The following is a 12,592-nucleotide window of genomic DNA, read 5'->3' as shown; positions in this document are numbered from 1 at the left end:
ACGCACGTGTGCAAGTTGACGCTGGTAAAAACTGTATCTAACGTCTCAGAGTACCAGCAGAAATGTCAATAGTACATTCACCATCTCGCAGAGAGTTGGTAACTTGGCAGTGGATACTGCGGAGAAAGACGAAGCAAGTGCCTAGAAGCCGTACAGGTGCGGATAAAGGAGACTCGTGTATCGCACTGTTCGCTCCGCCTTTGATGGTCCTCCTTGAGTCGAGAAAATGAAGAAGAAAAACGAGGCTTTCCATCCTAGGAATGAATAATATTGCTCCTTTCCACAAAGACCGTTGAGGGCCGCAGAACTTGACTCTGACACTACGTAACAGCTACCCTGTACAATAATAGTTAACCACCTACTTACCAACACTGAAATGATCCGTAAAGGCTCCGAGAGCAGTGTGGCCATTCCCAAACTACGGTCCCACCAATTATGCATGCCTTGGTCAACCTATCGGTCACTCTGCCCAGTAGGCATTACGCAGTAGCGTCTGCACCGCTTCACGATCGTCTTTTTCAACGAAAGGGTAAAACTCGGTGAGCCCATCCCACTCGGCGGTAGCACCTCTCTCAAGGAGCAGTCTCACAATATCCTTCTTGCCAGCTCTCGATGCTACCACCAGTGGTGTCATGACGAGAATCGTTGAATGGCCATTGACATTGGCGCCTCGGTCAAGCAGAAGCTCTGCGATGTGTTTCCAACCTCCGCGTGATGCTTCCGCAAGCGGCGTCCAGGCATCGACTCTGCCATTTACATCTGCTCCACGGTCTAGCAGTAACTCAACTACGTCTTCATGACCCTCTCTCGATGCGGCGGCAAGTGGCTGTTGGAATGATCCACCATTGACATTAGCTCCGCTCTCAAGCAAGAGCTCAATCACTGCCTTGTGCCCATTTTTAGATGACAATGTGAGCGGTGTGTCGCCATTATCCTCACTATTGATATTAGCTTGTACTCCAAACAGCTGTTCCCACCATACAGTTGCAACTCGATTGATGGAATGCGCTGTGAAGGAAACAGGCGAGAACGCTTACAAATTAACATTAACTCCCACGTCAAGAAGGAGTTTGGCAATATCTTGATGACCCCGAGTCGATGACCGTAAGAGCGCATAATCGCGGTGTACCTGAACAGCCGGCATGTAGTCAAGTAGTATTTCTACAATGCCAGTATGGCCATTTTCCGCTGCCGCAGAGAGCGGACTATGTTTATGTTGGGTATCAAACATAGGCTCGCGGTAGAGTAACATTAGTTCGACAATGCTTTTAGGGTCAATATCTGATGCGAGATTGAGCGGTGTGTCTTGTCCCGGTACCAAACACTCCGCGTTGGCTTCCATGTTGATTAGAACTTGGATGACGTCTTTGTGGCCATTGCGCGCTGCTGCATATAGTGCGGTATTCCCAGTTTGATGTTCATCATCGCATTCATGTAAAAGTTCTTCGTCGATCCCGAAATTGTCACCACATTGCTCGTTGAGCATCGCAGTGATTACCGAGTGGTATCCCAGAAGTGAGGCGACATACGCAGGACTTGACCAGTGATACCATTTTGAGTCAAAGTGTCCAAAGGGGCCATGTATACCTGCCCAGGTATCAAAAGCGCCGTTCGTCTCAAGAAACAAACGCATCACCTGCTTCTCAACGAGGTCTGACCCTTTCCCCTCTTGGAGATGACATGGCCAATACTCTGCGGCATATTCAACCAAAGGATATTGGCTTCGGATACTCTCAATCTGTTGCTCGCTCTGTAACTCCAAGCGTTGGATCTTGTTGAATGAGGTATCAACGGATGGTGGTTGATTCGATAGCTCATTCGTGAACATGGCGCCATGAGGTGTGCTTTTGGCTGACCACTCAGCTAGTCCTGGTTCCAGCAGTACAGTCAAGCATACATAAGCCATCAGATTGTTTGCATCCTGTCTACACAACTTAAAGAATGCGACTTGGCCATTTTGGGCATCCCGCTCTGATTCCAGGTATTCCAGTACCGAGAAATGGGCTAGGCGTACAGTCTGTACCCCATTGCCTGGGTGAGTATCAATTTCCGTGAATCCGGGGCACAGCTTCTGGATGGAGTCAAGGCTTTTGAGACGTCGTTTTGAGTTGAACCGAGGATTCTCGCTAGTCTCGGTGGCAAGAGCATCGATCAATTCTGGTACGGTCAGAGGCCGCATAGCACACGAGAGAATGGCCAACATCTGTCGAGCGTCATGTTTGTACATAGAGGGAATGTTCTGCAGCATCCGTGTATAGGTCTCATCCAGCGTCTCGGGCAGAGATTCAAGCAGCTGATCGAGAAAGTATTCACTATTTGGGCAGGTTAAAAGAGCCTTCAGCTGGCATTCAACCCAACGAAAGCTGTGATTGATTAGCCACGAGACGCACAATTTTTTTTCTTGGAGGCGCTTACACGCCCTGGGCTTTTTGGATGAGTGTCTCTTCTATTCGGTCAAAGAATTCTTGCCACTCTGATAAGTCTGGATCGGCACGAAGGTGTGAGGAGACAAAAGAAGCTATATCCTTGTCGACACCAGTGTTTCTGAGTGATAAGGTTTCGCAACCTGCCTGTTCAAGCCGTCTGCGAATATCGGGCTCATCCCGGCTCGTGGCCAGGAGATGGACTCCGGGCTGCGACCACGCCCGAATATCTTGGATACACTCAAGTACCGATTGGCGATATTTGTTTCGTGGGCTTTCGTCCAGAGCATCCACGAGAATGTAGACTTCACGGAATTCCCTCACCGCCTTGTAAAGACAGTCCAAAAGAGCCTGCTCAGGTGGCGTGCCGGGGCAATATTTGTCTCTCAACTCTTTCAGAGCCCGAGGCGTGTCATTAAGCTGGCTGGTCAATTGGAACAGCAGCGCTCGGAGCATAGCCGAAGCATCCTGTTTGCTCTCGTCGTTGAAGGTGAAGAAAAAGAATGCGATGCCAATGTCCTTGGCGGACCGGCGATGTCGGAGGGTGTGCTGTATCGCGGTGGAACACAAGACGGTCTTTCCGCAGCCGGCAAAACCTTGCAACCAAAGAAATGATGAAGATTGATGAAGCCAATTTGCGAAGGAAGAGCTTTTGATGAACCACATGCCAGTTCCAGCATGCTTCATCTTACATGCCTCGTTGAAATTAGTGGAGGCATCAGGCGCCTTCAGCCACTCTCGAATTTCAAAAGAGACCTGCGAGCTGCGCACCAGATCCAGCACGGTTCTGACGTCGTCGACAGAATCAGTAATGCGATCTATGGTACTGTGCTCCAATAATTGCAATGCCAGAGACAAGTGGACCACTAATTCGTAGATATCTTCATTGAGCTTGAGGAGAGTGCTTTGCCGTATCGGATATGCTAACCGCCGACCGAGCTGATGTGCAGCAGCACAAAGTCCCTCCACGGGAGTCATCTTGAACTTGTCCACTTCATTTTGTAGTTCTTGGATGCACTCGTTGCACTGGTCGACGGCAGATTGGACATTAACAACCAAATCCGTCTCATCGGCTCTGAATGAACGACATTTGAGCCGAGACTGCAGATTGTTGAGAATACCAAGTAGGTGATCGGTTTTTCGTAATGTATGACCGACGCTTGAGTGCTGGTCTTTGAGACCTGTGTAATAGTCGTAGATTGAATGAACGACTTGGATGCCCAACGACACTATTCCAACCGCGCTCCCCACAACAGAGAGTGGGTCTGCCATCGTGCAATGCTGGCATCGCCTGCACGCGCGGCATCAAGTGAGATGTCGTTGAACGAAGATTCCCGTTGCTGTTCTGGTGAAGTATCAAGTTTGCATCACGCAAAGTTGTAGCCCGGCGGCAAGGCATTCTCCAGGTATATTTACTTTACGTCGCACAGCCCAGTTGTGGACCCAAAAGTCCTACCTCGTACAAGTGGAGGATAAAAGTCTGGCTAGTCCCGAAGAGGACGAATAAGCATCTTCTGTGGTGCTGCATGCAATAATAGCTGGTGTGTGAGGCGTCGAACTGTGAATGGGTGCCTCAATACTGCTGTGGGGCATGGTCGAACATGATTCACGAAAGAGCAACATGCTCAGCAGGAATTTAAAAACCAATGGCTATGGTAGCGTTCATGGTGCCGTGCAAGCAAAAGGTTGGTACTTAAATCCACCGCTTTGTCAAGCAAGTTGAAGTAGCGAAGATATTGGTGTAAGATATGCGGTCCTGTTGAGGTCTTCACAGATTGGTCTACTCTAGATCCGACATGATCTCTCCCTAAATACCACCACCAGCACCGCTTTCAAGTTCAACGTCATTGCCCTCCGACCGCCTCGTCTCCCTCGACAAGAAACCATTGGACTTCTTTCCGAGCTGGAAAGGAAGCTTTCTCATACGCTTGAAATCAAACTTGGATCGTACTTCTCTTGCTGGTTTCCAAGCATCCGTTATCTTGCGTTGGGCTTTCGCCCAGAATGAACCCCCCTCCGGAGACGTATTAACCCATGCCACAAACAAGAAGACCATTGATGCCAGGTAGGTTCCGAGAGGTAGAGCAATCCAGCTTGCAATGAATGAGCCTGGTGTTGCCGCGTCTGTGTCTCCATCAAGCTTGCGTGACAGGTTTGACATGGCCCATAATGCCTAAACGACGTTATTGGACAATTTAAGGCGCACAAGAAAGAGAACAGAGCCATTATTACGGTTAGACTTACCGCCAAGAACCCCAGAGGAGTATATATGACTGTGATTACAGTAAAGATGATGACGAAAAGGTTGAGTGTTCGCGCATTCACTGCCTCGCGCAGCGAGGCAGCATTGAACAGCTGTCATAGATCAGCCTGCGAGCCAGTACTTGAAGTCAAAATCACGGGAAAGTTTAAAGACTGACACCATCACGTAGACTCTGGACTTCTTCCTTCTTCCTCTTGATACGGTCTCTTAGACTTTTAGCGGATGATTGCAAACGCCCCATCACAACATTCAGATTTGTAGTTAGAATGGTCAAATCAACATCGGCGTCTTCGTATATTACCATCGATTGGGCACGGCTGACAATATTGTCATTCAATTTTGTAAAGTCTGACTCTGTCTCCTCAATCCAGTCGTCAAATATTCGCAGCATCTGTAGAATGGTGAAATAAGTCTCTGAGATCTCGAAACCACTGTCAAACATGAGCGTCTGCCAATACTTTCTGTCTAGCGTGTCGGCTGGCTGTAATAACATTAATTAGTTAAAGAAGTAGACCAATCGTAGCGATGATACCACGTGTTGCCAAGCGTGTCTCAGTAACACAATACTCACCTTGACGCTCACAAGACCATCAATTTTCTCGAGTGTCTTCCCCCATATCGAATTCCATTCCTTGTAAACTTCAACAACTATTCTCAGGAGGACAGTAAATCCCTCGCCGTGCCAGCCACAGGGCTTGATCTCTTGGTCATTGGCGATCAAAGGCATGAAATCATCCGACCAGAGAATGACAGTTCCGCGAGTATCAAAGTATGTCACCGAGCACCATTCCCTAAGATCGATGCCATTTCCTGTGTTTTTGTTTAAGATGCGGCCTTTTTGGCGCTCAAACTTGATGGCACAGAGTGGTGAGATCGCCGGGAGAGAACTTGAAAATGGAGAATCCCACTGCCCGAGAGCAAAGCACTCGCAAGCACGCACCGAAAGGCGCAGAGGGCTTGAAGAGCCGGAGATCATCCGGAAAGCTGGACAGAACCGCGACAAATCCTTCATGAAGAGCATTGCGTTGTCGACGTCGACGTCGGTAGAATAAGCGGGAGAGGATGAAAAAGCTTGGAACAAGTATGTCATATCATGTGGATGAAGAAAGCTTTCCTTTGTCCCTCCAAAGTACCTAGGACACAGCAGGGTCAGCTACACGGAATGACAACCAAGAACGTTAGGGTTGAAGCATTGCTCACCACACTCGAATTGTGTTGAATCTTCGTGTGCTGTCGTAAATGTAATGTAACGACTCGTCACGAGCTGGAAACTCTTCAGGCCAAGACATTTCGATATCCTTCTTTATGTGCTCAATTTCCTGACCATGACGTTCGACAAAATAGTCTTGCGACTAACAATTATTAGTCGGGCAAGTAGAAATCTACCTATGAAAATGTATACAATGTTCAAGGATATATCGAAAATGAATCCAAATCTGTTTTCGTACATTCTACTAGACGGCCTTTGTGGTTTGTACTTACTAATGCATCGAGATCAGGATCAAGGAGTTCCATCAAAGTTATTACAAAGAGATCAGAGTCGAATCTTTTGAGCAGGTTTTCTTTTGACTTCCGAATCTCCTCTTCGGTAAGCGGATATTCCACCAAGATATCGTTGGGGTCCCTAGTTCTGACATTTATGGATCCAGAATAAGGTGATGCTTGGCTTCTTTGTATGTCGAAGTCTGAGCGGTGAACCGAATGCGTTTCAGGCTTGAGTGTAGGCGGCGGCATTACAGGAGCAGGCCCAGTCAAAGATCGAGTCTTTGAGCTAATTCGATCCGCGGCATCTGCAACATCGCTATCGTTTGGCTCGAGATGATCGGGGCTACCAGTAAGGCCAAGGACTTGCTGATATTCATCATCGGAAAACGTGTTGACGCGTTTTATAATATTGGTTTGACCATGTCTGTTGGCATCTGCAATCGCTCTGGCTGACGAACCCTTGATCCATCGCCTAAGCTCATCGCAGCCATCAGCGAGCTTTGCTAAAGCAGCCAAAAGCTCCGGGTCAGTTTCACGCGGAAATTCCTTGATGTGTGAGCTCGATGCCATATTGAATTACACATAAGAAAACGACGTGCAATGATAGATACGAGAGATGTCGTACTCTTGCTGTGAGCTCGCACGATTGTACGGATGGTCATCCTTCTACGGCTGAAACCTGGCATGCACCTGAGCTACGCCATTACGCACGCCAAGAAAACTTGGCCAGAGAATTTTTTTCGTAGTCATCATTCGCTGGGTGTGTCGTGTACAGCTGCACAATGACAGGCCGCAGTCTTGCTCTCGAAGGCCCCCAACGGCATGGAGGGATCAGCTTTGCAGTCAGCGCGTCAGGTCGAAGTTCCGTATGAATTGTGGATCCTCTCAAGTAAGCGAAGTATCGATGAGAATCATCCTAACGAAATAGGCTGCTGCTAGATTACCCACCTCTGCCTAGTAGTGAGGAATAATATACCCGATGCGCAAAACCATCAGCTATTTGTTCTTTTTCGGTCCTGAGTGACTAAAATAATGGCATCTATGCTGAATGCAAGCTTCTTAGGCAGCATGCAGTCATGTGACTGCTTTCTGTGGGAGTGCTAGCGTACCAATACGTTTCTGCCTGCCTCCTGAGTAGGGAAAAAAAAAAAAGAGAAACACCATCACGAGTCTGTTCTTATCTGATAGACATCTGGCCGAAACTCACGACAGTTCATCTTCTCGATCGTATCGCTTCACATACAGATCAATAAAGCCGACAACATGACAACGCCGCGAATCACCACCATTCTACCCTGTTCTGACATGGCCTCTGCCATCAAGTTTTTCGTTCGTTTAGGCTTTACAGCTCCAACTCAGGCCCAACTCAGTGAATGGGACCAGTATCTTGGCCTGTCTCACCCCAACGGATCCGATATCCATCTCCGCGAACTTGGACCAGAAGAGGAAGGCTGGGTGGTGCCAACTAGGAACTCATTTGGAATTTATGTGTATTCTGAAGACGTCGAGGCCTTGGGTGTCGAGTTTGCCGACGAAATCATCGAGGCGGGAAAGAAACCCGAGGTGAAGGAATGGGGTCTGCTGGAGTTTAGTGTGAATGGGCCCGATGGATGCCTAGTCCGCGTGGGGTGGCCAGCGGATGAAATTGAAAAGAAGAACACAACAAGCTGAACATCATGTCCTTCGTGGCACTCAACACGTTCAAATAGCATCTAAACAGATAAATCATGGCCGGTTTTTGTTGTTGATCTCTGTATTTGGACCACTCCAACTAGGTGATATCTAGAGCTTTGACCTCATGTTAACATGCACAGCCTTGACCGTCGAGTATGCCTCGAGACCAGCCTCACCAAGCTCTCTGCCAATCCCACTTTGCTTTACGCCTCCAAAAGGAATGCGCCAATCACTATCGTTGCTGGAATTGATCCAGACCATTCCCGCCTCGATGCGACGAGCAACGCGATGAGCCTTGGTCAAGTTGGTGGTGAATACTGCACTGCCAAGGCCGTACTGTGTGCCGTTGCACAGCTCTATTGCCTCCTCTTCAGAGCTAAATCTGCTGATCGTCACAAATGGACCAAACACTTCCTCTTGGAAGATTCTCATCTGAGGATTGACGTCTGCAAAGATGGTGGGTTGGATAAAGTATCCTGCTTTGCCATCGCCGGGAGTGTCACCACCCGACTCGAGCTTTGCGCCCTCGGCTTTTCCAATACTGACATAGTCTTTGATGCGGTTCAGCTGCGATTTGCTAACCTGGGGGCCTTGGAATGTCTTCTCATCAAAGGGATTGCCGACAATGGAGACATCCTGGATCTGCTTCTTGAAAGCAGCAAGGAAGCGATCGTATATACCGTCTTGCACGAGAATGCGAGATGTAGCAGTGCAGATTTGGCCCTGGTTGGACATGATGCCGCCGTGCGCCCATTCCACGGCGTTTTCCAGCTCTGCGTCGTCAAAGACGACAAGCGGACTCTTGCCACCTGTTTCGAGGGTTATGTTCTTTAGGTTGCATGCTGCCATCCTCATGATGTCCTTTGCAGTGGCTGTTGACCCTGTAAAGGCGATTTTGTCAACGTCCATGTGGGATGCAAGGGCCTTGCCGGCCTCGGCACCAAAGCCATTGACGATGTTCACCACTCCGGGCGGGAATCCGGCTTGTGTGATGAGGTTGGCAAAGTATAGGACTGAAAGCGGCGTTTGTTCAGCTGGCTTTAATACCACTGTATTACCGCTGGCGAGTGCAGGCCCGAGCTTCCAAGCCGCCATGGCTAATGGGTAGTTCCAGCTATACGAACGAGGTCAGCGCCATAATCTTGGGAGAAAATGCATAGACTTACGGAATGATCTGCCCGCATACTCCAATGGGCTCACGTATTGTGTATGCAAACTTATCTGGGGTGGTTTCAATGACTTGACCAAAGATCTTGTCTGCAAAGCCCGCATAATATCTGAGAGTGCCTGCAACCTCGCCCATATCCTCGTTTAGCGAGACCGAGTATGGCTTTCCATTGTCCCAGGTCTCGATTGTGGCCAGAGTCTCCTTGTGCTCGTCAACGAGGTCTGCAAGCTTGTTGAGCAATTGACCCCGTTCTGTGCCTGGGAGGTCCCGCCATGTGGGAGACTTGAGTGCTTTGCGAGCTGCGCGAACGGCTTGGTCTACATCATGCTCCGAGGCTGCTTGCACAGATACTATAGCCTTCTCGGTGCTGGGTTCATCAAGTTAGTAGACTTGCAGAGTAGAGGAAGCAGGAAATTCTGCTTACGATGGATCTATAGATTCAATTGTTTTTCCACTTGAGGATTTGACCCAACGCCCACCGATGAACAAGTCGGTTGGCTGCAGGTAGGTAACCCCGTTAGGGGCGGTTAGTTGCACGGCGCTGCCATCGGCCATTTTCTGCGTGACTTTTGGAAATTGGCTTTTTTTTTTGAATGACTTTTCAGAAAAATGCGATTCTCGTCGTATACGACAGGATGGATATGGCTTATTTGATATCTTTTTCTCGGAAGATGAATCGGCATATACTTGGAAAATCTTAGTCAAGCCAATAATCGATGACTATACGCAATTGTCCTACACTGGAGTCAGTGGACCACACTCAGTGGCCATAGGTACCTAATTGCCTAGATGGGAATGCTACGGGGCATATGGGTAGTGCTCAGGTCGCTAAACCCCGGCCGGAAAGATCCACTAAAGCTGTGCAATGGCTAAGCCCGATCTGGCGAAGAAGTCCCCTCACCCCAAGACAGCCGAGATGAAACAAGCTTTTCATGAGTCGGCCACTTTTACACTACGAAACCTCACATCGCAGGATCGCGACCAATGATTCCAGATACCCTATCGCGGCTCCGTCGCTGACGCACACCCTCTCGTCCCGAACCGGTAACTTATCCGCCGACTTGATCTAGAGCCGTTTTAGGCGAGTCCACGCGTCTCTCATCCTATCGACTGCTAGGGGAAAGGGACCTTTGACTGGTAAGTTTGTTTCCCAAGCGGCAATCATCACGCCTCGCAGCGGCATGTCATATCCGGAATGCAATTATGTATTACGGGAATGCTACTGCTCTAGTGTACGAGATGAGCTCCACCTGGGTCCGCGGTCCACTCCAGAGTCTGGGGAACACCATTCCATTTTCAAGCATCAATCTTCAAGGCATCGCTTTGCTTTATGGCCTGCCACAGGCTGAATCTGTTTTATTGTGTCTTTTGCGTACTATAGTTATCTACCACCCAAATTGACATTGTTGACCAGACGTCTATAGCTTGACAGGGATGGTTTGCTCAACACTGCCACCCTCCATTTCAGCAATTTTGCTGTGCTTTGGCACAGGGTGACTCTCGTCGACACCCTCGATCTGCATGAAACTAGTCCGGCCCTTGAAGAACCAAAAGCCCACGGCGACGATAAGCATAATTCCAAAGACGGCGATTGCGTAGTTCATGTCCTCGGGGGCAGGGTCGGGAGATCCAGGGAAGAAGAAGAACACGCTGGTGATGGCACAGTAAATCACGGCAATCCAGTTGATGACGGCTCCGAACTTTCCAAGCTTAAACGGGCCAGGCTCGAGTTTGTCGCGTCCCATGCACAGAAGCACAGCAATTGGCAATCCATAGGAGATTGTCAAAGCAATGGTGCTGACGCTGAGGATAGCCTCGAGCACCGTGCTAGAGAACGTGTAGAGCACACCGACCAGACTCACGATAATGCCCTGCGCCACAATGGCCCGCACAGGCACTTTCCAGGTGTCGTTGACATGGGCAAGGTAGGCGCTCCAGGGCAGCCCGCCATCTCTGGCGAATCCCCAGGTCAGACGCGAGGCCGAGGTAATGATGCTGACTCCCTGACCGATACCGTTGAAGATGAACAGCGATAACAGAACGCAGCCTCCTTTGGTTCCTAGAACAGAGGACATGAGATCCATGAAGGGAAGTCCAGTCACAGGGTCCAGGATATCATCCAGTGACTGAATGCAAGCCAAACAGACAATCATGAAGATGAAACCTGTTAGAGCACCGCACACGACAGACAGCCAAATGGTTTTGGGTACATTTCTGCGAGGATCGGGAATCTCTTCGACCATGTGGATCGCCGAATCGAACGCAGTCAATCCATACGCCGCCTGCAAAAGACCCATGAACCATGTGACACCATCACTCCAACCAGTCTGGTTCAGCCAAGACCCAAAGATGAAACTTGCGGGCTGGAACTCCAAGTCTCCCTTGGTGCCAACTGAGATGAGCAGAGCCAGCGAAATGACAAAGAATAGTCCGATGAAGGTGGCGCCTATGACGTTGTTGAACATGGGCAAGACGGCATCCTTTCGACATGACACAATGTTGACAATGCTCATGAGGGCAGTGATGCCAATGTAGACCACAAACTCGAGCCATCCAGTGCTAGCACCCTCCCAGTCCGGATCGAACAAGAGCTTCATGCCGAGTATAAAGTCAGTCATGAAGGCATTTTGCGAAGCACAAAGGGTCCACCAGCCAAAGGTGTTGATCCAGGCACACATATAGCTCAAGAAACGTCCTGCACGCCCAGGACATAATCGAGATATCCAAAAGGCCTGGCCAAGCGTCGTGGGCATCGAGCTGACCATTTCGCCGAGAGAAACGGCCACGCAGACGTTGCAGAACAAGACCAGCACGAGACCCCAGAGGATGGCAACTGGGCCACCATTGTCGAGTCCGCTTGATAAACCCTGTGCAAAGGTCGACCAGGTGCCCAAGACGCAAAAGCTCAAGGCAAGCAAACTCCAGATGCTGAACTTTCGGGCCAGGACCTGCTCGTGGCCGAGGATGGCAAGATCAACCTCATCTTGGTCGTAGTCGTCAATATTCTTTTCGATCTTGGAGGGGTCGATTTTCGATTCAACCATATTGTCTGGTGTATAGGCGGAACAGGGCGACGTCGAAGTTGATGGTGACTCTCATTCCCGAATAAAGGTTGTGTCAAAGGGGTTCAATCGGATGACTCAGTGAGGTTGTGGCAAAAAGTGCGAAAATTGGGTATGTCAGGCACAATTGTCGAGTGAATATCATTCGCGACGACAATTTTCGACTGATGAGCATTCGAATGAAGGCGCTTTCAACTTGATGTACTTTCAATATGTTGCATCTTATCGCAACCTTTTGGTGATCGTCATTATGTTCGCAAATGGCTGCCAAATGCGGCCATCGCCGGCCACCAGGGGCAGTGCCCTCAGGTAGGTTCAGTAGGTTCAACATCAATCATAGTTCAGCCGTTGACCTTTATCACAGCGACCCACAAAGTTGGGTCCAGAACTGGGCAGGCATCCTGATTCCCCGGATTTCGGATCAAGTGTCGTTGCTATCATATCGACACTAGGGCAGGACTTGATGCCTGTAATAGGTATGGCTGGTTTCTGACAAGCTCGCTGATAAGTGATAGGT

At 49.3% G+C, this 12,592-nt stretch overlaps 6 protein-coding genes across 6 annotated transcripts; 1 reads left to right on the top strand and 5 right to left on the bottom strand.

Moving 5' to 3' along the window:
- Positions 1-460: 460 nt before the first annotated feature.
- On the bottom strand, positions 461-3,695 carry PFICI_04024 (uncharacterized protein; the record flags this gene model as incomplete). The annotated part of the gene is made up of 4 exons (XM_007832605.1): positions 461-938; positions 1,038-1,748; positions 1,857-2,363; positions 2,416-3,695. The coding sequence occupies 4 exons, from the start codon at positions 3,693-3,695 to the stop codon at positions 461-463; spliced, it is 2,976 nt and encodes a 991-aa protein (XP_007830796.1).
- A 535-nt stretch (positions 3,696-4,230) lies between these two features.
- PFICI_04023 (uncharacterized protein) lies at positions 4,231-4,584 on the bottom strand (the record flags this gene model as incomplete). The annotated part of the gene is made up of 1 exon (XM_007832604.1): positions 4,231-4,584. The coding sequence occupies one exon, from the start codon at positions 4,582-4,584 to the stop codon at positions 4,231-4,233; it is 354 nt and encodes a 117-aa protein (XP_007830795.1).
- A 247-nt stretch (positions 4,585-4,831) lies between these two features.
- On the bottom strand, positions 4,832-6,741 carry PFICI_04022 (uncharacterized protein; the record flags this gene model as incomplete). The annotated part of the gene is made up of 4 exons (XM_007832603.1): positions 4,832-5,167; positions 5,258-5,819; positions 5,887-6,038; positions 6,169-6,741. The coding sequence occupies 4 exons, from the start codon at positions 6,739-6,741 to the stop codon at positions 4,832-4,834; spliced, it is 1,623 nt and encodes a 540-aa protein (XP_007830794.1).
- A 693-nt stretch (positions 6,742-7,434) lies between these two features.
- Positions 7,435-7,842, top strand: PFICI_04021 (uncharacterized protein; the record flags this gene model as incomplete). The annotated part of the gene is made up of 1 exon (XM_007832602.1): positions 7,435-7,842. One exon carries the CDS (start codon positions 7,435-7,437, stop codon positions 7,840-7,842), a length of 408 nt encoding a protein of 135 aa, XP_007830793.1.
- A 111-nt stretch (positions 7,843-7,953) lies between these two features.
- Positions 7,954-9,568, bottom strand: PFICI_04020 (aldehyde dehydrogenase-like protein; the record flags this gene model as incomplete). The annotated part of the gene is made up of 3 exons (XM_007832601.1): positions 7,954-8,959; positions 9,012-9,380; positions 9,438-9,568. 3 exons carry the CDS (start codon positions 9,566-9,568, stop codon positions 7,954-7,956), a joined length of 1,506 nt encoding a protein of 501 aa, XP_007830792.1.
- An 863-nt stretch (positions 9,569-10,431) lies between these two features.
- Positions 10,432-12,057, bottom strand: PFICI_04019 (uncharacterized protein; the record flags this gene model as incomplete). The annotated part of the gene is made up of 1 exon (XM_007832600.1): positions 10,432-12,057. One exon carries the CDS (start codon positions 12,055-12,057, stop codon positions 10,432-10,434), a length of 1,626 nt encoding a protein of 541 aa, XP_007830791.1.
- Between the last annotated feature and the right edge of the window lie 535 nt (positions 12,058-12,592).

This window comes from Pestalotiopsis fici, assembly GCF_000516985.1.
Source record: "Pestalotiopsis fici W106-1 unplaced genomic scaffold PFICI_Scf_2, whole genome shotgun sequence".
Classification (NCBI taxonomy): domain Eukaryota; kingdom Fungi; phylum Ascomycota; class Sordariomycetes; order Amphisphaeriales; family Sporocadaceae; genus Pestalotiopsis; species Pestalotiopsis fici.
This window is presented reverse-complemented; position numbering and strand designations above follow the sequence as displayed.